Source organism: Microcebus murinus, chromosome 12 (assembly GCF_040939455.1).
Source record: "Microcebus murinus isolate Inina chromosome 12, M.murinus_Inina_mat1.0, whole genome shotgun sequence".
In the NCBI taxonomy this organism is placed as follows: domain Eukaryota; kingdom Metazoa; phylum Chordata; class Mammalia; order Primates; family Cheirogaleidae; genus Microcebus; species Microcebus murinus.
This window is the reverse complement of record NC_134115.1, coordinates 14,322,715-14,347,412: the sequence shown is the minus strand read 5'-3', so window position 1 is coordinate 14,347,412 and position 24,698 is coordinate 14,322,715. Positions and strand designations below refer to the sequence as shown.

General features: G+C 32.1%; 1 protein-coding gene across 5 annotated transcripts in view; it reads right to left on the bottom strand.

Moving 5' to 3' along the window:
• Positions 1-24,698, bottom strand: part of AGTPBP1 (ATP/GTP binding carboxypeptidase 1) — a 175,655-nt gene that overhangs the window by 25,378 nt on the left and 125,579 nt on the right. For all 5 annotated transcript variants that reach the window (XM_012787275.2, XM_012787272.3, XM_076008569.1 and 2 more), the window contains 8 exons: positions 18,748-18,835; positions 16,810-16,954; positions 13,886-14,039; positions 12,613-12,793; positions 11,117-11,246; positions 10,042-10,173; positions 4,451-4,627; positions 90-250 (listed from right to left, as the gene is read on the bottom strand). In XM_012787275.2, the coding sequence (XP_012642729.1) occupies positions 90-250; positions 4,451-4,627; positions 10,042-10,173; positions 11,117-11,246; positions 12,613-12,793; positions 13,886-14,039; positions 16,810-16,954; positions 18,748-18,835 (1,168 nt within the window). The remainder of the gene's footprint in view (positions 1-89; positions 251-4,450; positions 4,628-10,041; positions 10,174-11,116; positions 11,247-12,612; positions 12,794-13,885; positions 14,040-16,809; positions 16,955-18,747; positions 18,836-24,698) is intronic.

Sequence of the window (24,698 nt, the reverse complement as noted above, 5' to 3'; positions counted from 1 at the left end):
TCCATGCCTTTTCTGTGCTTACCTATTTTAATGAAGCCTAACAACAGTTAGTTGTAACATAATAAAAGAATGAAACAATTGTACCCTACCTAGTTACTTTGCAGCTTGATTCAATTAAGTCATTTTCAAAGTCAAGCAGGCTGGAAGGCATATTATATTCCAATGGGGATGTCAGTCTTTTCAAACGCAAAAGACCAACACAAAATTTTGCTCCCATCTCTTCCAATTCTCGAGTACCAATCTGCAAACCCTAGAAACAGAGTAATATTATACATATAATTAGAAAGAAAGAGTTCACTATCTTCTGGCTTCATCTCACTAAAATTTTATAAAAGAAATTTATAACTATATTAATGAAATTAAAAGATTGGTACTTTGTATGGAACTAGGACTCAACAAGTATAATATCTCAACAATGTAAGATTATTCTATGTCACAAGGGAAACTAATTGTTCTAAAAAACCATTTCTAAAATGTCTATTCTCATTCACTACTGTGCAAACTATTTTCACCAACATGCTGGGGAGAAAAAAAACAGATGAACATTTTGGTTAACGCTACTCTTGAAGATCATGTAAGAAACAACATTTTAATAAGATTTTCCTAGTATTTCTTGTAATCCACTACTTTGTATGTCAATGTTGAAACATTATGCCTTGTTAAAATCAAGGCTTCATCCAATACATAGACTTGAACATTACCTTATAGATACTGTAACCATATGATAAGAGAAAGTCGTCAGTAAAAAACAAATGAAAGGTAACTGCCAAAAAAAGAATCAAACAAATCTAAGCCCATGAAGTAGCAGTAAAATAAGTTCCAATGTTTCATGTCAATTAAGAATGCACATTTCAAATTTTTCCTATTAAGGTGAAAATATTTTGCCTCAATCCCCTACTCTTTTTTAACTAATGGCTTCCCAATAAGCAATATAAGGTTTACCAAAAGTTAAATGTTACCACATAAAACCATAAAAATGGGCTGCAAGTTAAGATACTCCTTGTCATTTATTTTTCAGTAAAATAAATCTCTGAAATATGTGAAATCCTTACACCAACAAAAGTTGTAGGTGTAGATGACAGCAAACATCACTTAGAGAAAACATAGTATAAAACAACATTTCAGACTGGGCACAATGGCTCATGCCTGCAATCCTAGTACTTTGGGAGGCCAAACTGGGAGAATCCTTGAGGCTGGTGCTTGAGACTAGGAGTTCAAGACCAGCCTGAGCAAAGTAATGAGACCCTGTCTCTACAAAACATTAAAAAAGTATGCCTGTAGTCCTAGATTCTAGGGAGGCTGAGCCAGGAGGATCATTTTGAGCCCAAGTTTGAGGTTGTAGTGAGCTATGATCGTGCCACTCTACTCTAGCTCTGACAACAGAGCAAGACTGTCTCAAAAAAAAAAAAATAAATTCAATGATCAGACTAAATGACTTCCTAGGGGCACAAAGTAACAATAAAATTAATTATAAAAACTGTTACTACACATGAAGTGTATGCCTTCACAATAATAATTTTCTTTTTCTTTTTTTTTTTTTTTCAGTTTACATAAAGAGTTTGGCCATGTCCCAAATATTCTAGCAAATTTGACCTGACTTTATTAGAATATCCATCTACCTTCTTAATTTAAGAGTTTTAGAAAAGCTATACCTGTTTCTGAATTAGTTCATAGAAAATAAAAATAAAGAATACTTATAGCTTAAAATTCAGTAACATGAAAACATAGTTGAGGGTGAAGCAGACTGTTTACTAAACTGTTATTAGACTTACACATTTATGAGCTAACAAGTTTAAAATATTTATGTTACATGTATATGTAGGGACAGAGATTATATGGGAACTGTCTGCACTTTCCAAGTTTGCTGTGAACTTAAGATTGTTCTAAGAATAGTCTATTAACTTTTTAAAAAAGTATTTGTTATGATCAAAACCTTGCATTTTAAATTAAAAAATAAAACCTGGCTCAGTAAGGTACACTTCTTTCCCTGAAAATTTTAAATCAATGTATACTCTATTAACTAAATTATATACAAGAGAAATGAGTATATTTGGCATCCATTTTATTTTTAAAACTTTATATATTCATATATTGAAAACAAACTTTTTAAAAATTGTTTTAACATTTTATGCTTTAAAATATATTTTTGCTTTCTTTTTAAATTTGTTTTTTTAATGATCAAATAAATTTATTAAAATACAAATGGAATATTTTTAAAAATCCAGTAAAAGTCTATTAGTGGAATCCAAACATAGTAACAAAGGACTACTATCAGCCGGGAGCTCAAGCCTGTAATCCCAGCACTCTGGGAGGCCAAAGCGGGCAGATCGCTCAAGGTCAGGAGTTTGAAACCAGCTAGAACAAGAGTGAGACCCCATCTTTACTAAAAATAGAAAGAAATTAATTGGTCAACTAAAAATATATAGAAAAAATTAGCTGGGCATGGTGGCGCATGCCTGTAGTCCCAGCTACTCGGGAGGCTAAGGCAGGAGGAACGCTTGAGCCCAGGAGTTTGAGGCTGCTGTGAGCTAGGCTGCCACCACCGCACTCTAGCACAGAAACACAGTGAGACACTGTCTTAAAAAAAAAAAAAAAAAAAAAAAAAAAAAGAAGGCCAGGCGCGGTGGCACACGCCTGTAATCCTAGCACTCTGGGAGGCCAAGGCGGGCAGATTGCTCAAGGTCAGGAGTTCAAAACTAGCCTGAACAAGAGCGAGACCCCGTCTCTACTATAAATAGAAAGAAATTAATTGGCCAACTAATATATATAGAAAAAATTAGCCAGGCATGGTGGCGCATGCCTGTAGTCCCAGCTACTTGGGAGGCTGAGGCAGGAAGATTGCTTGAGCCCAGGAGTTTGAGGTTGCTGTGACCTAGGCTGATGCCATGGCACTCACTCTAGCCTAGGCAACAAAGCGAGACTCTGTTTCAAAAAAAAAAAAAGGCACTACTATCATATACTGTATGATTCAGCGGGTGTCTAAGCCTTACGTGCCCTGACTGCTTGCTTCCTTTCCCACTGCCCGTAGACTAGTTTCAGAAACAGTAATGCTTTAAATCGCCTTCTCCAGCCACACTGCATAAATCATCTCTTCAAGAAAAAGTCATTTATAGTATATTTCCATAAATCACACAGCTTAAGGATTTTTCCCAGCTGCCACCTGTTTCTCATACAAAAGTGATTTCCAAGTTTTCTCCTATCCTACATACTTATCCAACATGAGACCCTTGGCAAAAGTTGTCCACTAAAGCAACGATTAGGGGACAAGGTTGGGAGCTGGAGTGGTGCTAATGTTACATTTTATCTCTCACCACCACCATGCCCTTGGTAAACTATAATGAATACAAATCATTGTTTTACAATATTTGGACAGATCTCATACTTTGGAAGAATAGCATACTGTGATCAACCTAAAATTTAGGGAAGAGTCTCTCAACAGAAAGTAGTGGAATTTCAGTAAGTTCTACTTTATTAGGTCCCAAAAGTTTGCAAAATCAACACAATTTCCTTCCTGTTTGCTACAGATCGAAAAGCCATCATTTAGGCTCTCCAAAAATATTTGACATCAACTATAATATGCTTACATGTTTAATGGTAACCAGTTAGATTTTTAACTCTTTTCAAACACAAAGTTATAACCATCTTTATATGAGGTATATAAAAATCACCATCAGATTCAGTACTGTTTCTCCCTATATAAAAGAAACAAACAAAACAGAATGAAGGAGAAATAAGCATGAGACCTGGAAATCTTTCTGTAACAAGGCAAGAAAAATAAATATTCGGGCCTACTTGTTGCTTACCTAGGTCCAGTTCATTATGCATTAAGTCATCAATCTTTAAAATTAAAAAAACCCAAATTACCTAACATTTTACTAGTCTTTAATTTCCAAAGTAAAGCTTAAACTCCGACTGCGTCCAATAAAAGCCTATGGCACCACAGGAGAGCAGTTGTAGTAAAGAAAGAACTTCAGTGAAGAGATACGCACTTAAAGTCACACACACACACAAAATCTAAATATAACAAAACAGCTGCTTTATAAGTAAGTCTAATGTGTTCATTTTAAAATATAAATTGGCATAAAATATACCAACACCCAATAAATTAAAATAGTAGAATATTTTTATTAATAATGTACTACTCATACAGCTTATTATGATTTACTAATTTGCATTTAAATATCTACTCCAATGTGCTTTCTTAAAAATTATGGATGTAAATAGACTCAAATAACCAAGAATTTCCTAAGGATTCAAACAAGTTATTTAGTTCAGAGACATAAAAAAACCTGTTCTTAGGACTGCATATGATTCAACTTACTATTCCAAATTACAAGTAACTCACTGAAAACAAGGGTATCATTTAACATATACTTGAAAACTACTATGACAGTATGTAAGAAAGGAAAGTCTTCAAATATTTTTTATGGCTAAAAGACCTAAGTTTTACCTTGTATTTTCCCTGGTCACAACCACACAGAGTACTCTCCATGGTATAGCTTCTCTGGACTCCTATTTCCCTCCAAACCACAACACGTGCTGTAGATTCCTTAGATTTTTCCACTACAAAGCTACAGCTGCTCATGCAAAATGCTGGGGCAATATGGCTCAGTATCTTAGGCAAAGTCTGTAAAAATGAGAAAGATAATAATAAAATAAACCAAGAAGTATTTTTTAATTTTAAAATTTTTTAATTTAAAAAAATTTTGGTGAAAGCACAGTGATTAGAGCAGGGCCATGTGGATCTTCTTGCTACATCCCCTGCTATACAAGCATCAAAATGGTCCTCTTACTAATTTAGAATTTTCTGCTTTTCTAAACAAATATAGTAACCAGTTAGAAAACATAATGGAAGAACCGCATGCATAGTAGCAACCAAAAGACAGAATAAAACCATTTTAAAAATATGAAGAAAAACATGTTTAAAATACAAAGAAAATTTCATCATGAAAGTCTGAGAAATTTAATATGGTAAATGTCAATCATCTCTAAATTAATTTAAAAAGCTATGACATTCATAATCAAAATATCTCAGTTTTCTACAACTGAAAGTTATTCTCAAGTTCACCTAAAAGTATAAATATGAAAATACACCCTAAGAAATACTGGGGGAAAACAGGGGGTTATGACTGGAGAAATTATCCAACAGTTATCAATCTAGACTGTACACTGCAATGTAAGTTAAATTGTGATACTGATACATAAATAGATAAATCTCAAGAAAGAAAGAGTTCAGAATTAAAACCACAGGCATTATATTTATTATCATTATTAGTGGAGAAAAGATTATCAATCATTCATTAAATATTGGCATAACTGAGTAGCCATTAAGAAAAACAATCTGAAGTCACTCTTCATTAAATTAAATGCTAGCTGGATTGAGAATTTAAACTTAAAATTAGTAAGTAAAACTTTAAAATGAAACTAAAAACAGTAAACATGGAACTGTACTTTTAAAATCTTAGAATTAGAAAAGTCTTTCTAAGCCTCAAAGGCCCAAAGCCATTAAAAATAATCAGCAAATATAATAAAAATTTTCATTACTACACATCATAAAACAAAAAATTAGAAAATATATTTGTAATATATAGAGTTATTTTAAAAACCATAATAATTAGATAACCAGTACAAAAGCAAGCAGAGAAAATGTGAAAAGCCTGTTTTAAAAGAGATGGATCATAGTTGGCCAAACATATGAAAATTCAACCTCATTTATAACTATTTATATGCTAATTAAAACAGTCAGATATTATTCTATTTTCACCTGGCAGAGATGACAGTACAATGTAGTAAGGGTGTGGAAAAACAGCACTATTATTCTTGGTATTTGGGAGTATCAATTTGCACAATCTTTATGAAGGACAGTTTGGCATGACTAATCAAATGACTACTGAACAAATAGAGGACTACTGAACAAATAAATTTGGTACACTCATATAATAACAAAAATGCACAATGGAAAGCTTGTGAAATTGTTAAAAAGACTGAGATAGATCCAGACATGATGACCTGGTGAGATGGTCAACAAACCTTATGTGAAAAAGCAAGTTGCTGTGTAGTTTTTTAAAAAATAAAAAGACAAAAACTACATATACTATATGTATATACACATTCATGGATGGATGTGCTCACAGACAAGTCTCACAACATACATGGTAAAACTGATTAGTGTTAAGAGAATGATTGGGAGAAGATGACTTTCACTTACTACTTTATATACTTCTGGAGTGTTTCCATTTTTTATATAGTTCTAATCATTTTATTTATTTGGAAAGAGGGAAGAAGAGAGAGGACACCAAAAAAGAAAATGTGCTTTCCAGCTCTGCTAAGGGTAGTGGTATATGGTATTGAAACTTGTTTTTGGAAAACAACCTGGGGTGCTTGTTTAGGCAAAACTGGAGGAGGAGAATGACAGAATGGAAACGATGCAGGACCTGAAGCAATACATCTCAACACAGTGCTAGGCTTTTTGGCCAAGCCCTCAAGCATGTCAATAGACCCAGAAGTCTTAGTAGACTCATTTGTACAGTAGCAATGATAATCCCTGCCTATATCACAGAGGCTCAAACAAAAAATTCACATGGAAGTACACTAAAAACTATAAGCACAATCCAAATAAGATAATATAATTGTTAGATGTTTGTCTATACATATAATTAATTCACCCATTCATTCAACAAATATTTACTTAATGCCTACTAAGTACTAGGGATACTCTGCGAACCAAAAAAATAAAAGTCCTAACCTACATTATTCTTAGTCATCTCATTCAGGAACGATGGTATACTATCTATTAATATAATGTAATATAATTAATGTAATTATAATAAATATAATTATAAATTATATTTGTAATTATAAATATATATTAATTATAAATTATATTTATAAATATAAATTATAAATAATATAATGAATATAACATTTAGCAATATTAGAAGGTACTTAAAAATATAACAGTATTTTATTAAAGCTAAATCACAAATTTCTTCCAATAAGATAAACATCATAGCACATACAGGTCAAATATCCCTAATTCATAAATCCTAAAACTTTCTGAGCACTGATATGATGCTCAAAGGAAAGAACTGTTAGAGCATTTCGGATTTCAGATTTTCAGATTAGTAATGCTCAGCCAGTAAGTATAATACAAATATTCCAAAATCAAAAAAAGTCCAAAATATGAAACACTTCAGCTCTCAAGCATTTCGGATAAGGGAGCCTCAACCTCTAATAATAGTGATCTTTTTAAACGTTTTGTTGTGAGTTAATTTTAATCTTAGAGAAACTTTACAAAAATAGTACAAAGAATTTTCATTTATCTCTCACTCAGCTACCCCTAATGTTAATATCTTAACATTACTATAGCACAGTATCAGAACAAAAAATTAGTATTAATTCAATACTATTAACTAAACTACAGACCTTATTCAAATTTCATCAGTTTTTCTAATGTCTTTTATGTCAGCATCCTATCAAGAATCTCACATTGCATTTAGTTACTATTTCTCCTTAGTCTCCTGCAGTCTGTAACAGTTCTTTAGTTGTTCCATATCTTTAGTGATCTTGACACTTTTGAACAGTATTCATCAGTTATTTTGTCAAATGCCCCTCAATTTATATGCTATAACTTTATTTTTCTCCAAAACGTAAACATTTGTGCTAAAAAAACAAAGGAGTACTATGATTTATCATCAGAAACATGGCATTTACTAATCTATTCTCTCCCAAACATCTGCAAAAAAGAGTTCCATGGTGTGGTAGTCAGAATAGTGGCTCATGACAAATGTCCACATCTAAATCCTCAGAACCTGGGAATATGTTACTTTACATGGCAACAGGGACTGTCTAGATGTGATCTGGAGGATTTTGAGATGGGAAGATTATTCTGGATTATCTCAGTGGCCCTTGTCATCACAAGGGCTCTCATAAGGGAAAATGGAAGGCAAGAGAAGGAGAGAAGCTGATGTGACAACAGAAGCAAAGGTCAGATAGTTTGACGCGTGGCTGAAAGGGACCATCATGCAAGGAACAAAAGCAGCCTTGAGGTAGGGGTTGGGAGGTAGGGATGATTCTCCCCTAAAACCTCCAAAAAGAATGCAGAAATCGATTGAGCCCAGGAGTTTGAGGTTGCTGTGAGCCAGGCTGATGCCATAGCACTCTAGCCAGGACAACAGAGTGAGACTCTGTCTCAAAAAATAAAAATAAACCCAAGTAATAATTAGGCTTTCTTTTTCTTATGATTGTAAGAATATTTGAACTCATATCGCCTGGTTTAGAGGGATTATGTGAAACCCTGTCTGGAAACAGCTGTCCCTTGGTGACTATAACAGCAATGCCAGAGTCTAATTATTATGAATGCAGAAATGACAAGGTAAGGGAATGGTGGTGATAGTGGTGAGAGTGCTCCAGAGCACAGCCCATGGAAAGGCTCTGTATGTGTGCCCTTTTGTCTAGCTTTCTCCCATTCTCTGGGCCTCTCACTAGTCTCACTTTTCTTACATTGTTTATCTGGGCCTAAAATAAATATTTCCTATTTCTCTTCTATATTCCTAAGCTCTGCTAATCTACTGTTTCTTTCATTTAATGTGGCCAAATCTAATAAGGCTCAACTTTTTTATACCTTCCTCTTTCAGAATACTCCTTTATTTTGGCGAGAATAGCTTCCAGCAGCTTCCAGAGAAAGACTATTTGTGAAGTAAATTTTTAAACTTTCCATGACTGAGAACATCTTTTTTTTACTTTCACACGTACTGATAGTTAGGATGGAGTATAAAATTTAAAGTTTGAAAATCTAGTTGAGAATTGTGAAGACATTGCCCCATTACATTTTTGCTTCCAGTGTTGCTGTTGAAAAATGTGATGCCATTCTGATATGTTATCCTTAGTAGAGGATATGAAAATTCATAGAAATTACTGCTGAAAAAAAAGTCAATAGCTTTCCTATGCACCATCAATGATAAACTGGGGCAGGCAGATATGTGGGGAAAAAAAATCCTATCCTCAACTGCAACAAAATTCATAAAGTATTTGGGAATAAATCTAATAAAAATATCACACCTATATGAAGAAATTTTATATCTTTATTGAAGAATATAAAAGACTTGGTTGAGTCTGGTTGGTCACTCACGCCTATAATTCCAGCACTTTGCGAGGGCGAGGTGGGGGAATCACTTGAGCCCAGGAGTTCGAGACCAGCCTGAGCAACAGTAAACAATTAGCTTGGCATGGTGGTACATGCCTGTTGTCCCAGTTACTTCAGAGGCTGAGGCAGGAGGATTGCTTGAGCCTAGGAGTTTAAGGTTGTAGTGAGCTATGATGACACCACTATACTCCAGCCTGGGCAACAGAGCACAGATTTGTCACACACACACACACACACACACAGGCCTTAATTGAGTAGACAGAGAGGCAATGTTCATAGGTAGCAATGCTATTAATATATATCATCATCGTCATAATTCTCTCCACCTTATTTTGGATTCAATGCAACTCTGATACAAATCCTAACAAAGCTTATCCATGAACCAATCCTAAAATTCACAGGGAAGAATACTGACCCAAAAAAGCCAAGGGCATTTTTTTAAAAAAATAACAAAGGAAAATTTACCCTATTGGATATCAATACTAATTATAAATCTACAGTAATTAGAACAATGTGGTATGCAAAGAGATAGAAACAAGAACGACTGCTATAATACAGAGCTTCCCAACACACTCATGCATGTGGAGACAGTGTGTAACAGATGGCTCCATTGAATCGACAGAGGAAGGATGTACTATCTGGTAAACGGTGATGAGCCAACTGGTATCCACAGGGAAAATAAAATTAGATTCCCCACATCTCATACAAAAATTAATTCCAAATAGATAAAAAATCTAAATGTGAAAAGCAAAAACTTTTAAAATGAGAAACTGGAAACAAAAATGGCAAAATGTCAACATTCACTGAATCTGAGTAATTTGTATATGTTAAATTATTTTACGTAGTTTTATGCATGTGTGAAATTCAAAAACTCATGAATCATCTGTAATAATTACCCTGTATCCCATATCTTCCACAACATCACATGAGGTTGCATTATCATTGGTATGCCACACTGTCTCTTTGATGCTGCAGCCATACATAAATACGTTTTTCTTTCGGGAATGGCCATGATAATCACAATATACCTTGAAAAGAAAACATATTTTAGAAATTAAAAGCCTTCAAATTCATATATTACTAAGTACAGGTAGTTAATATGATAATGAATAGGTCTGTGTTCTTTCATCATTTTACTGCAAGAGAACTACCATTTAACAAATAGAACCAACAAAAGTAATAATATCTAGTTTTGGAAAGGATCTGTAATGACTTCTAGAATTGCTAAATCCTTTAAAGATCCTACATCACCACTGTATCTACTATTTACTCATCATTTTAAGAATAATAAATTCAATTATAGTTCAAATCTACAGCTGCAGTCATCACTGCCCCAAAGGATTGTTAAAACATTTATTTAATTTAAAAGAACAAGAAAATGCTCCCATGAAAAACACTATTAAAAAGGATATGGTTTCAATTTAATTTTTAAGAGCATGATTTAAAAAATGAAACATAAAGAATCAACCCATCAATTTTACCCCTCTGCAAAGTTTTTCTATCTTTCCCAGTGAAAGATTAAATAATTTAAACACTACTATAATGGGAATATTCTAATCAAAAGCTAGTGAAAACAGAAGGAACTTATACATGCAGTTCAGTGTAGTCTAATATCATGCCTGTACTACATTTCCATGTGTATAGAGACTTAACAGTTTCAGAGCTGACTAAAGAACTCAGAAATAAGCTTCTACTAGGTTTGAGAATTTGGAAGATACATATCATACCTTAGTGTTGCTTAAACAGTGAAGTTAAATATCTAAAACTTATAACCAGGAGTTACTAATATTCATAAACAAAAAAAGAAAAAGAAAAGGTTTATGACAATTATAAACATTCAACCTGATAAAATAAGAATATGTATATACTGTATTAATTTGATACCATAATTATTATGCAAATGACTAATGATTTTTTAAAAAGACACTTTATCTTTGACTTTATAAAGCAAAAACAAATATTGCCACTTACCAGGGGTAAACGCTTCACAGCAGCCAGGTACTGTAGTAGCCCCTTAGCATGGTAAATTGTAGGATGTAAATCTGGATTTGGACTTTGCCACTGTCTGTTCAAATCCTCTCCACTTAAAGAACAGCGGTGACTACATATACATAAACACAAAAACAGAAAACCACTGGTACCAATAAACCCTTATATACATTTTTTATTTAACTTTATGATTCTATTCCACTAAGTATTTCCAATAGGTATAGAGGGAGGGCTCAATCGAATACACATCATTAAGTAAACACTTACTGAGCATTTTGCTATGAGCAAAATCTTGTGTCACATGCATTTAACTGTGGTAAGCTTTCCAATATACAACCAAAATTTTCAAGTTAATTCTCAAGAAAGAAGCTAATTCTAAATTCTGGAGTTTTGTTTCATATTTTATAAAATTTACTAATGGTCATATTTTCCATTCTGACTATATAATAGTTTGCTATAGTTATAATAATTTGCTATACTAACACAATATTATCTTGATTTCATTAGTAATGTTGTAAAAGTCCTATCTAGGTACTCTTTCTGAGAAAGACAAGTATTATGAAAAGTACTCTTTCTTATAAAAATTCAAATACATTTTCATTTACTCATAGGTACTAAGTATTAAAGCCATGAAGCAAAAACTTAAGCAAACAATCACAAGGTGATAACAAACAGAAATAGAAACAGAATTCTAACTGGCCAATATGTTTCTGAATTAAAAACAGACTTCATTCTAGTTCCATAACCATAACATATCAACTAAAAAGAAATCTGTATTTTAAAAATTCAGTAACTTCCTAAAATATGAGAAATATTCATGCTACTTTTGTTGAATAAATAAGATATTATAGTCTCATGTTTGGAGATGTTCATGACAGCTAGCCTAAATTCCATCTTTCAGAAGCACTACAGAGACCCTGTCAAATTGCCAGAATAAATTCATTGTTCTAACTATATGCTACCTCCACTTAAAAAGTAATTATTTTTCCAGTATGTCCGATCTAAATAATTCCTTCTGTCAGAAACTAGACCTCTTCATAACAGGAGGAGGTTAGCAGATGGGGCTAACATTTCATATCAGTGGAAAGAGATCCCAGAAGATTCTAAATCTTAGAATAATCTAGGTTCATGCTACTTAAATTTTTTTTAAAAAAAGGAACATGAGAGGTATGAGTTAATTTTTCTCATATCCTGACATTGTGATTTTTCTAAAACAACTCAAGCAAGGCATAGACATTTTATGAAATCATGTTCTCATGGATAACAGAATTTCTTAAAATCCCACACTACTACTAGCATACAAAATGTATTTTCATTTAAATGTTTATCTTAGATGAATTCCCCACCAAAAAGTTCTTTGTTTTAGAGAAATCACTAGGTTTATTTTCCTAATTAACCTGGACACTATTACTTCAACAGGGTTATACAGGACAACCACAATAATCTATAATATATTCTATAACTATTGCTTAACTTACTTTCCATTGATGACACCATCTGGATTTAGCATAGGGATAATTTTAAAAATATAGGATTCTCGTAAGCTCTGAGCAGTAGGGCTATTACTCATGAGATACTCCAATGTTCCTTTCATAACCCAACTTGCATTAGTTTCTCCAGGATGTACCCGAGCAGATAAGAAAACGTAAGGGCGATTTCCTAAAGTACACATAAAATCTCAAATTAAAATGAACAGGTACTAAAAATTTGTATATTTTACTTTGAGGCTTCAGAAATATCTCTATTCAATTTTGATTCTGATATAAATTAAAAGCACTGCACTAGGCCCTATAAAGCAAACAAATATAAACCTAATATAAACCATGTCCTGAAAAAGTATATAATATGAACATAAAACAATATTAATTGAGCCACTCATTTATTTCCAAATGATAAATCTAACATGTAAAACTAAATCTTTAATGTAATACTGATTTTATAAAGAACAAGTAGTTGGGGAAGCTTAAGTATAAAATTATTCTACTCCACAGATGTAGCCAAATTGAAAAAAAATTTAAAAAATATTAAAGAAAAAATTATTCTTCATAAAATAATGGGGAAAAGAAAGAAATACAATCTTATCTCTGTCTTATAGTCACTATGATAAGCACAGAGAAAAAATATATCTGCTCAGAGATTTGCCAAACAATATTCTTCACTATATATTTAGATATCCAAGTCTACAAAATAATTACTTAGCTCATCTACAAAATAATCACTCAGCTCATCACTTATATTTTCATACAAAACAAGCTTTCTCTTTTCTGAAAATACTTAATCTTCTTATCAAAATTAGAACAGTTTTCTAATTTTTACTACCAAAGCTGTACATTTGAAGCAATTTTAAAAAATATATATGGCAAGGAAACACAAGTAGCTATTCAGTGCTAGCTATCAGAACTGATAGGTTCCTGGTTGTTTTGTTTATAAATAAAATTTGCTGTCAATTTTTAAATTGATGGTATTATTACATGAACTCTTAAAATAATTTGTTGTATTTACGTTGAATATGTCTAAGAACTAAAGAACAGTAGTATCAAAAGGGATCTAAGAGAACATCTCATGAACATCCACATTTTCAAGATAAGGAAATTGAGGCCCAGAGGTAGGCCCATGGCTTAGGCAGCAACAGGATAAAGACAAGAACCCAAGTTCTGAGTCTATTCCTAGTATTTTTCCATTATAAAATATATATTAAGCAGAAAAATAAGTGAGAATGACTGATATTTTGAATGAAGAAGACAGACTTACTGAATTGACAGATATGTTCATAATAATTAGACTCTGGCATTGCTGTTATAGTCACCAAGGGACAGCTGTTTCCAGACAGGGTTTCACATAACACATCTTTTCGAAAATAGATTTGCTGAGGATTGTGTGCTGACTCCAATTTTTGAAGATGCATCTTAATAAAAATTTAAAGCAAAGTATACAATCACTTAAAAACTCCCTATGATAAACAGAAATAATGCATCCAGATCTCCACATAACTAGAAATGAATCAGATTCTTACTCTCCTATCTGAAACCCTCAGGGCCAGATGGAGTCTAAACATCAGTATTTGGGAAACTTGAGAAAGGTGAAAGAGTGGGTATATATTAATTATGCAATACCATCACTAGGGTCAGGGGCAACAGCCTGTAATAAGTACATTATTATTTCTGCAACAAAATATATGAAGAATCACCCTAAGTGGAATCAATATTCTAAATAAGCTCATATCAGTTCAGGTCAAGCTTTGCTGCCAAATGAGTTAGGAAAAAGCTTTTGGTTTTCAAAGCCCTTTGAATTTTGGAATTGTAAGTGACTACAGACTAAAATTTGAAGAATGAAAATTAGGTAGCACAAATTTTTCAACAACTTCTTTTCCTGATTTCAAGATTAATAATACATATAAGTAACCTTAACACTTGTACCCTCATAATACTCTAAAATAAAATAAAATAAAATATTAATAATATAGGATTATTGAAAAATGTCTGGAAGACACAGAGAGTACAAAGAAAAAATTTAAAACACCCACAGTTGCATCACCTAGATTATTACTAAAAAATTCAATGTAAACAAAACCATGCTTACATAAAAGACATTTCATTAATTTATACATATACACATACTCACATATATTCATAATGATGAATACTATACCACATCATTAAACATGTTAAATATACTAATGGTTTTATTATATAGCAATACAAACAATAAATTCTCTGATCCTTTATTTTTAGACACTTACTTGGTTGTCAAACTTTTGCCTATTCTTCATTTGCATAATCACTACTGACTGAATGGCCACTATTTGCCAGAAACTGTACAGAGCACTGAGACATAACCATGACTAAATGGACCCTATCCTGGGGAAAAACAGAGTGCTATGGGAGCTTTTGTATTAAGGGGGGGGGGTCTGGCCAAGCGGTGGTGAGGAAATGTCTTCTGAAGAAAATTACATTTAAACTGAGAGCAAAAGGAATGAATGAAGAGGACAGAGATGAGTACTATAGGCAGAAGGAAAAGTATGTAAGACCACAAGACAAAATAAGGCCATTTCAAAGAACTAAAAATGGCTCATTATAGTTAAACCAGAAAGAACAAGGGTGAGAAACAGAAGGTAGATACAGAATGAAGGGCCTGATGGACCAGCCATTCCCAAAGCATGGTGTGCATACTACTGGTAATTGAAATAACTAAGTGATATATGGACAACCTTTGAAAAAAAGTTTAATAGGTATACATTTTACTGTGAATTATGAAAAACATCTACCACATTAAGCTTGTAATTTCATGAATATTAACTTAGAATGAGGATAAATTTTAAGGAATGATTGATTTTAAAGTCTATTTAAAGATAAATATTAAATAAAGAACAGTTCAAACAGTATGTGGACATGCAAAAAAATGTGAAAAGTAGTAGAGAAGGAATAGAATAAACCATGGTAAGCATTCTAGACTTCACAAAAAGGGCAAGAGAAGTCAGTCACAATAGAGTTTTAAGCAGGGTGTTGAAATGATGGGATTAGCCATAAAAGAGCCCTCTGGCTGGAGTGTGGAAAAAAGACTAATGAAGAAGACAAGGGGTAAAAGTGAATCCTAGGACACCAGTTAGAAAGAAGGGGGCAGAAGTCCAGATGAGAAACAATGGCCATGCCTGGAAAGGGTCGTGGTAGCCGGACTAAAAGAAAGCAGGAGAATTCAAAATTGCCATACTAAAAAGGCAAGATCAGTAAAGAACAATAACATAAACCAGGCAAATAAAAATGTTGAAAATATATTTCTATATACATTTGTAATTATTTTCCTAGCATAAATTGCCCAAAAATAGAACTACTAAGTCATTAGGTATATACACTGATGCCATGTTATTCAGCACATAAAGATACATGAACATTATACCTTTATTGTAGGTTGTAATCTCTATGAAAATATAGTTAGTCTCATTCAGTGTTCTCACCCTTGATATCTTTTCTGCTGTACAGACTATGTTTTTCTTTCATTTTCCCTTCTCTGATTTTGGAAGCTTCTTTCTAATTATAGTGCTCCAATTTCTTTCTTAATAAATTAATCATACACCTTCCTGATCCTTGACCATTAGAATAGATATTCTATTCTGAGAATAAATCTATCACTGTTGATCATTTAATTTCTTCATTTAGTTTGTTTAGTTTTGCTTAGTAATACAAACATTCAAAACTCTCAAAAAGTCCCACAAAACAATTCATATATGGGTAGAATCTAAAAAATCTGGATCTAAAACTCCATGATAAAACCATTTCTTACAGAAAATTTTTCAAATTTTCCTACAAAAAAATTCAAATTGCATGCACATTTTTCTACTGTTAAATTTTCTATGAGACTTAAAGCTTCTGGTTAAACAAGTAGAAATCTCACCTAGTTAAAATTTGTAAATCATGGAATCTTAGCTTAGAGATCTGTAGACTTCAACAAAAGATGGGAAGTAAAAATTGTGTCAAATTTCCTTAATATTTCTATTAAAAAATAGGAACCACATTCTCATTTTATATTTTCAACAAATACTATAGTATTTTTTTAAAGTGTCAACATCAAATCTTTTTCTTATTTTATTAACATATTTAATTAAAAGCAACTTTTCTTCAGTTATCTGACACGTATGCATATAACACAATAGCAGTCATAATACAATTTGGAGTTCTCACCTGTAAAGTTGAATATGTATATGGATAGTGATAAGCAAAGTAGCAAACATCATCTTTATGTGGAAAATTGACAGTGAATGTAATTGTATAGTATGATTTTCCCTTTTGCCCACCTGCAGCTGCTGAACTTCTTGAGAAGTGATTTCTGCAACAGAAAGGCATAAAACATGTTCATTTCCAGTTTTCGCCCATACAAATATTCTGATTTTCCTTGCTACTTTTTATTAAATAGAACTTCAGGGAAAAAAAAGAAAAACTTCACTCTGTAAAACGTTAAACTTAAATAGCCCATAAAAAAATAGATGTAGTACTAATAAGGAAGTTAATTATTATTAGCCAAAAACATTACTTTTCACTTCTGGATTTAATAATGAAATGCAGCTAATACTCTACATATCAACAAAATTTTTAGAATCCTATGCTTTGACAGCCATACAAACTATTGGATCTAGGCAATGGCTGCTACAACCATTAGAAGGGCGGCTGATGAACATCTTTATGGTGGACGAATCAGCCTACCTGAATTTGCTAATCAATCTTAAGATTGCAAAAAGAGAAACAATCAGAGATTATGTTTCCTGATGTGATACAATGGTAATTCACTGCACCACCTATGAAATATTCTTGCCAAATATCAAACCTGAAGTTAACCAAATTTCTAGAAAAGTGGTGAGATAGAAGCATTTACTAACATACAGGAATACAATAAGCAAAATTCAAATGTGAAAAATTCTGTATGACAATTAATCCAGTTTCTTTAACAAATGAGTGAGAAGGGGGAAAGAAGAGAGAGAAAAGATAACCCTATAAATTAACAGACTTAAGGGACATTATCAACAAAAATCAACACAATGTGCAATCCTACATAGGATTCTGATTAAAACAAACCAACTATAAAACAACATTTATAAGGCAACTGGGGAAGTTTGAACATTGTATATTTCATCATATTGAGAAATTTTCTTAATTTTTCTAAGGTATGATAACAGCATTATGATTAAACTGTCTTAAAAGGCCTTGTCTTTTAGAGATACATATTTAAATATTTATGGATAAAATATATCATCTAGAAATTGCTTTAAAAATTTAGTGTGGAAGTAAGAGTGAAAGCATAGTTAAAACTTATCATGTGTTGATAATTGTTGAAACTGGGTGATGAAAACATGGGTCTCATTATCATATTCCCTGCTTCTGTAAATGTTTGAAGATTCCCATAATAAAAAAATTTTAAAGGTACACATTACTTTCTAGACTTGAAATACTGCTGACATATGCTGATTTAAAGAAGCTTTATCTAACAACTGAATTTCTTAAATTCTAAATCATCTTGTATTATTTAAATCATGAACTGAAGAAAAACCAGGGCCTATAGTTATTTATTCACATAATAAATATTCAAGGTATTTTCAAATTGGTATAGTCTTCACTAACTTAGTCACTGTATCCTGAATAGATACCCAATGACAAGGCACTAAAGATGAAGAAAAATGCAAAACAAGTTCAAGAACAAAAGTCCTTGCCAACTTGTCAGTTTCTGGGGAAAACCTCCAAAAAAGTTTTAATATTTAATTGGAAAGGTATTTATACTACCATGTTATAGCTATATAGCAGTTTACAGGTTATAAACGAGAAAAACACACATTATCTTATATATTGATGGAAGGTAGTTTTATTTCAACCTATAGATAAGACAAGCATCAAAGGACTTAGTTGACATGAAAAGTTAAGTTTGTCTGTCTACAAAACACATTTTGTTTTTACTATACATACCCCATAAATCTCAAATTCTAAAGGACTCTCTAGAATTACTAAAGCACAGTGATACAATACAATTCAAAGTATTCAATAATAATTCTACTTTTTACCTTTACATTGAAATAGAATGAAGTTAATATTCCCATCAGTAAGCTGATATCCTATTATTCCTAGAATACTTACTTATAGTAACAAATGTCAGTCCCCATACGAATCCACCATGGTCTGGCATTTAATGCTTCCTGAACTGAATACATGAGTGGCTGCATACCTTTAAGAGACAGGAAAAGAGAGGAAAAATAAGAGAGAAAGAGAAAATTCTTTTCAGAATTTTTGAGAAAAAATTAATCTTGCCTTTGTAGAAAGCGCCAAATATTTAGAAACGCTGAAATAAATTACATTCCAGTTTTTACTATAAAAAAACTGAGAAATTTTTTTAAAAACACTTAAGCCAACCAATAATATGCTTTTATTTTTTAGTTTAACTAAAAAAGGATTACAGCTTTGGAGTGAAAAGTCATTAAACTCTTCTCTATTAAATTTTCCATATTAAATATAACATTCCTTATAACAAGTGAAATTATCAAAAAATACATAAAGATATAATGTGCGATCACTCCTTTAACTCTCCATGAATTCCCATCCACACTGAGGTTAATGGAAAAAAATGCCACAAAATGGCATGTTTGTTTTCTTCCTCACTATTCTCCATACAAATAAGTGTGTGTAGTAAAAAGGAGGGGGAGGGACTGTTAACAAAAATAGTATTAAATATATAATATGTTTTCTTAGGTCTGCTCTTAGAAACATTATTTTCCACATGAACTTTAAAATCATCTTAATTTCCAAAATGATGTACTAAGTTTCTAGCTGGCATTGAATTAAATTTATATGTTAATTTTAGAAAGGTTGACTGGTTTGATTTTCCGTAAATTCTAATTCAAGGATATAATCATTTTCTTGGTAAAGAACAATTCTGTTAAATTTATCAGTGAGTATTTTCACAATGTTTTTCCCTTTTCATTTCTAACCGGTTATTCCAACAATGAAGAACTACTCTTTTTTTTGTATTTATCTTATATTCAAGATATCCAATACATTCACTAATTTTAACAGTTTTTTAGTAGTCTCCTGGATTTTGTTGGTATATAATTACATCATTTGTAATTAAAATATTGTATCTCCTCTTCTAGTATTTATATCAGTTATTTCATTTACTACTTTTATTGCATTTAGAGAAATGAAACAGTCTCAAAAAATGATGCTGAATATAGTGGTAAGAACAAACAACTCTGTCTTGTTTATAATTTTAACCAAAATGTTCTGCCATTTAATGCAATATTTGGCTTTTTATTTTTTGCAAATCAACTTTACCATGTTTAATAAAAATAGCTAACAATGAATAATTTCTATGTGCCAGACAGTACTGTAAGTGTTTTTAGATGTATTAAGTCATTAAATCCTTATCACCACCCTAGGTGGTAAGTGCCATTATTATTTCTATAACTTGAGTGGTTTCACCATAGTTTTTCTTATATTCAGAGTTTTAATTATCAAATTCCTTTCAGCATCTAATAATAGACTCACTCACATGGTTTTTCTCCCTTAAACTGCTGATTCAATAAATTATGTTGATAGGTTTCCTATTGTGAATTATCATTGCATTCCAAGAAAATGCTATTCTTTAATTGTACATAATTAGCTAATATTTAGAATTTTTGCATCCAAATTCTTAAGGTGACTTTTTAAAATTATCTTTACCAAGTACTGGTATCAAGATTATACTAGCTTCCAAAAAGTAAATAAATTTAAAAGCTTCCCATCATTTATTAGAATAAATAACAAAAGCATAATCTTTTTTAAAATTATAAATATGATTCAGCTGGAATATCATCTCGATGTGGTGACTAATAAATATATATTTTTATTTCCTTTTCAATAATTATAGCCTGTTAAGAATCTCTGCTTTTTCCTAATCACTTTCAGTATTTTTATGTTTTATTTCTATCCCATTGTTTTCAGTATTTATTTTTAGAACTTTCTTCTCTTACTTCCTTTTATTTTCTTCTTTTTCTAATTTCTTAAATTGAGTACTTATTGTCAGTCTTTTTCTTAAGTAATACAAGCTAATAAAGACTCTCAATTTTCTTCTGAATACCAGATTAGCCATGACCCATAAATCAGAAGTGTTCTCTCTTGTACTACTTTCTACCTGTTCAAATGAACTTTTGCTAGGATGGAAATGTTCTATATCTGCACTGGCCAATTTGGCAGCCACCAGTTACAGGTGGCTATTAAGCACTGGAATGAGCCTAGCTCACTGAAGAGTTGATTTTTTAAAATATTTGATCTTAATTAATTTAAATTTAAGTAGCCACATATGGTAGTCAATGGCTACCTAGAACTAGTACAGTTCTACATAATCTGTAACATTGATTTTAAATTTTCTCTTTTTTTAAAGAAGAATATTACATAATTTCCAAGTACCCATTTTTTTTTTTTTTTTTGAGACAGAGTCTCGCTTTGTTGCCCAGGCTAGAGTGAGTGCCGTGGCGTCAGCCTAGCTCACAGCAACCTCAAACTCCTGGGCTCGAGTGATCCTTCTGCCTCAGCCTCCCGGGTAGCTGGGACTACAGGCATGCGCCACCATGCCCGGCTAATTTTTTATATATATATATCAGTTGGCCAATTAATTTCTTTCTATTTATAGTAGAGACGGGGTCTCGCTCTTGCTCAGGCTGGTTTTGAACTCCTGACCTTGAGCAATCCGCCCGCCTCGGCCTCCCAAGAGCTAGGATTACAGGCGTGAGCCACAGCGCCCGGCCTCCAAGTACCCATTTTTAATTCAACTTTTTGTTGATTTCTATTCATATTTTGGATCACAATGAAATCTATAAATGTTTCTTAAAATCATCAGTAAGATTTCTCTGTAAAAAATATAAAGTTTTCCCATCTAGTACTGTCTTAAAAAATATATATATATAAAGTTTTAAATGTTTTGTGAACATAAAGAAGGGAACTTATACTTCTTCCATAAGCAGATTGAAAAAGTGAAAAACAATAGTACTTAATTACATTAAGATCCTGTAAATATACTATAGTTCACTGCAAAGCCAAAGTGTATGTTCCCCAAAAGAAAATGTTTCCAGGGTCTACTTCCAATGGATTCCTTCATATACCTCAAATACTTCAACTGACAAGACATTTTAGTTTGTTTCATATTTGTAGTGTGACATTTTTGCATAGTTTTTCCATTGCTGTTTTATCCTTTTATGGAAGAAGATTCATGGGCCTTTTTTTCCCCTCCATGTCCCTAATAGTTTTCAGTTTCTTAATCATATTATATTATATAATTTCTTAAAATCCATTCTACTTTTTTAAAACCATAATTTCAGGATCCCACTAACTTCCAATTCCAATTTGGATGAATAGCCTTCTAGGAAACTTCAGCTTTCCATCCAGTTATTTCTTTTTACTGGACTCCCAGATTAGTTCCACCACTTATTACATCTCACATCTCCCTCTTTCTTAAATTTCAATCTCAACTGGAGAACATCATTAAATATGTTCTAAAAAATAGATCCTAATGAATCCACAAATCGTGCTTGTTGACTTTATTATTCAAATTCTCTATATCCTTGCTTATTTTTTGTCTTTTTGATATGTCAAATTTTGAAAGCAGCATTTTAAATTCTCATAACTGTCTTCTTATCTAGTTGCGGTTCCTAGAGATTTAGCTCTGCTTATGTGGGTGTCATGGTTATGGTACTGGTAGTTGTACTGTATAAAGGTTTACAGTATCTTCAAGGATTTCAACTTGTTAACACATAATATCTTATCTTTTATCTAGTTCCTGTTTTTGACCTTGAATTTTTCTTTTTCTAACCTTAATATTAATACTTGTGCTTTGTTTTTGTTTGCATTTTCCTAGTTTATCTTGGTCCAGTCATTCATTTTCAACCTTTCTTTATCACTAACTCATAAACACACACAACCCACTAAACTGTGTGACTTTCAAGATCTGACTTTTGAGGGAATTTTAGCTCATTCACAGTTAGTAATGACAGATACATACTTTATTTTATTCCTTTCATCTTATTTTCTACTACTTTTTAAATGCTTTTCTCTTCCTCTTTACCTCTCTCTTATTTTTTATTGATTTGGCTGTGTTTCTCCACATTTCCTTTTCTTCTTCCTTAATTTGGAAGTTTTCTATCGTGCCTTTTGATTCTATTTCCCATCCTTTCAGTCACATAATTAACTGACATTTTTCTAACACTACATCAAATTAAATAACTAAGCCACCCCACCAAGACAAATTAACTTTCACTTCTCCAGTATTACTCCATTTATAATGTTTTTAGGTAATACATTTTACAAATTCCCAGTCTTCTATCTTGAGATCTTTTTACTTACTGACTTTCTTCAGAGAGTGTTCAGACAGCATATTTTCTGAATTCTTATACACACTAAGGTGTAGTTTGTTGGCAGTGACCAACAAAAGACAGTCTTTGCAAAAGACATTTGGCTGTTTACTACCTTCCAGAAGAGAAAATGGGGGAATAGAATGCTTAATAATCTGCCCCCATTTTCTCTTCTGTAAAATGAAGGTAACAACCTTGCTGGGTTGTTTGTTGCATTGATTAAGAGTATCATATATGCTAGCACTTAGAACAAGGCATGGCACATGCTAGATACTCAATGAATGTTAGCTGCTGTTATTATTATCATTATTTCCTTTTAAATTACCATTCTTCTAAAGTGGCAGCACGTTAATATTTTCTCTTTATACTTGAAACTCAAGAATCTCACTGGTACACATAAAAGATGTCTGTGTTCCTTTTCCCTTCCTGAGACTCAACGGGCCATTTCAATCTGAAGTTTCAATCTCCTCCACTCACACAAAACTCATTAAAGTATTAATAGTTAACTATAGTAAAGTAGGACAAGGTTCAAGCCGAGGTCAAAGGGCACTTTAGATTTAAGTGTTCTAATTTTATAAAATACAATATATTCTTATATTATTTTAAAAATTATAGTATTAAATTCTGGTCACAGTGAAGGGAGCTATATTTGGAAATTCTGACTATAATAAAAGCCATTTGGACAAAATAGGTTGCCCCAGCAAGAATCAATCAAATGAGGTAACTCAGACTAAATAAACCACAATCTACTCAACCTGATATAAAAAGGCTACATTTGAGTAATTGCCGTATTCATTAACCAAAGGATAAATCTTCATCTGCATAAATCAAATATGCTAAAAACTGTCAATCTTATCACTTGAATATAAACAATTGAAATATTAAATTAACACAGTAACATCCAATGGCATTGGCTTCTAATAATAGCCAAGTAAAGGCCAAGGTTTTATTGAGGACATGGCCAATATTAAGTGCAAATACAAAGAAAGATGAGGTGTTTTAGCCTTAATCATCAATATACTATGACTCACAGACTCAAAATTTTGGAGTTGAAGTTAATACCCTCATTTAACAACAAGAAAAGTTTTAAATGGATCTCAAGCAAACCTAAGGGTACCTCTAAAAAACTGTGTATGTTATTTGGACTCAGAGACTCTACAAAGAAAAAATACATGCTTCTAATATGGTTAGTATTACAGCAGATATTTACATTAAAAATAGAAAAATCAGATTCTTGAACTAGAAGATAATGGCAGCCACCTGAATTTCAATCTTTTCACACATCCTAACCAACAAATAAATTCAACAAGTAGCACAAATAAAAACCATACATGATCCAGGCTGTCAGCATTACTAGAAGACAGAATATACAAACTCTGAACTACCTGTAAGTAGAGACATGGGCAAAGATATAGGAGGCAAATGGAAATAATAAAGTAGGGGTTGAAATCCTCAGATCAAAGTAGAGTTTGGGCCAAAAAATATTAAATGAGACCAAGGAGGAACTTTCCGATGACAAAAATGGCAATTGACAAGGAAAATATAATAATAATACTTTATATTTATGCATGAAATAAGATTAACTCTCCTACAAAGCAGAAACTGCAGGAGATCAACAGAAACACACTATTGATAGTAGACTTCAACACACCACTCTCAGTACAAGACAGACCAATTATACAAATATATATATATATATCTGTAGAGGGA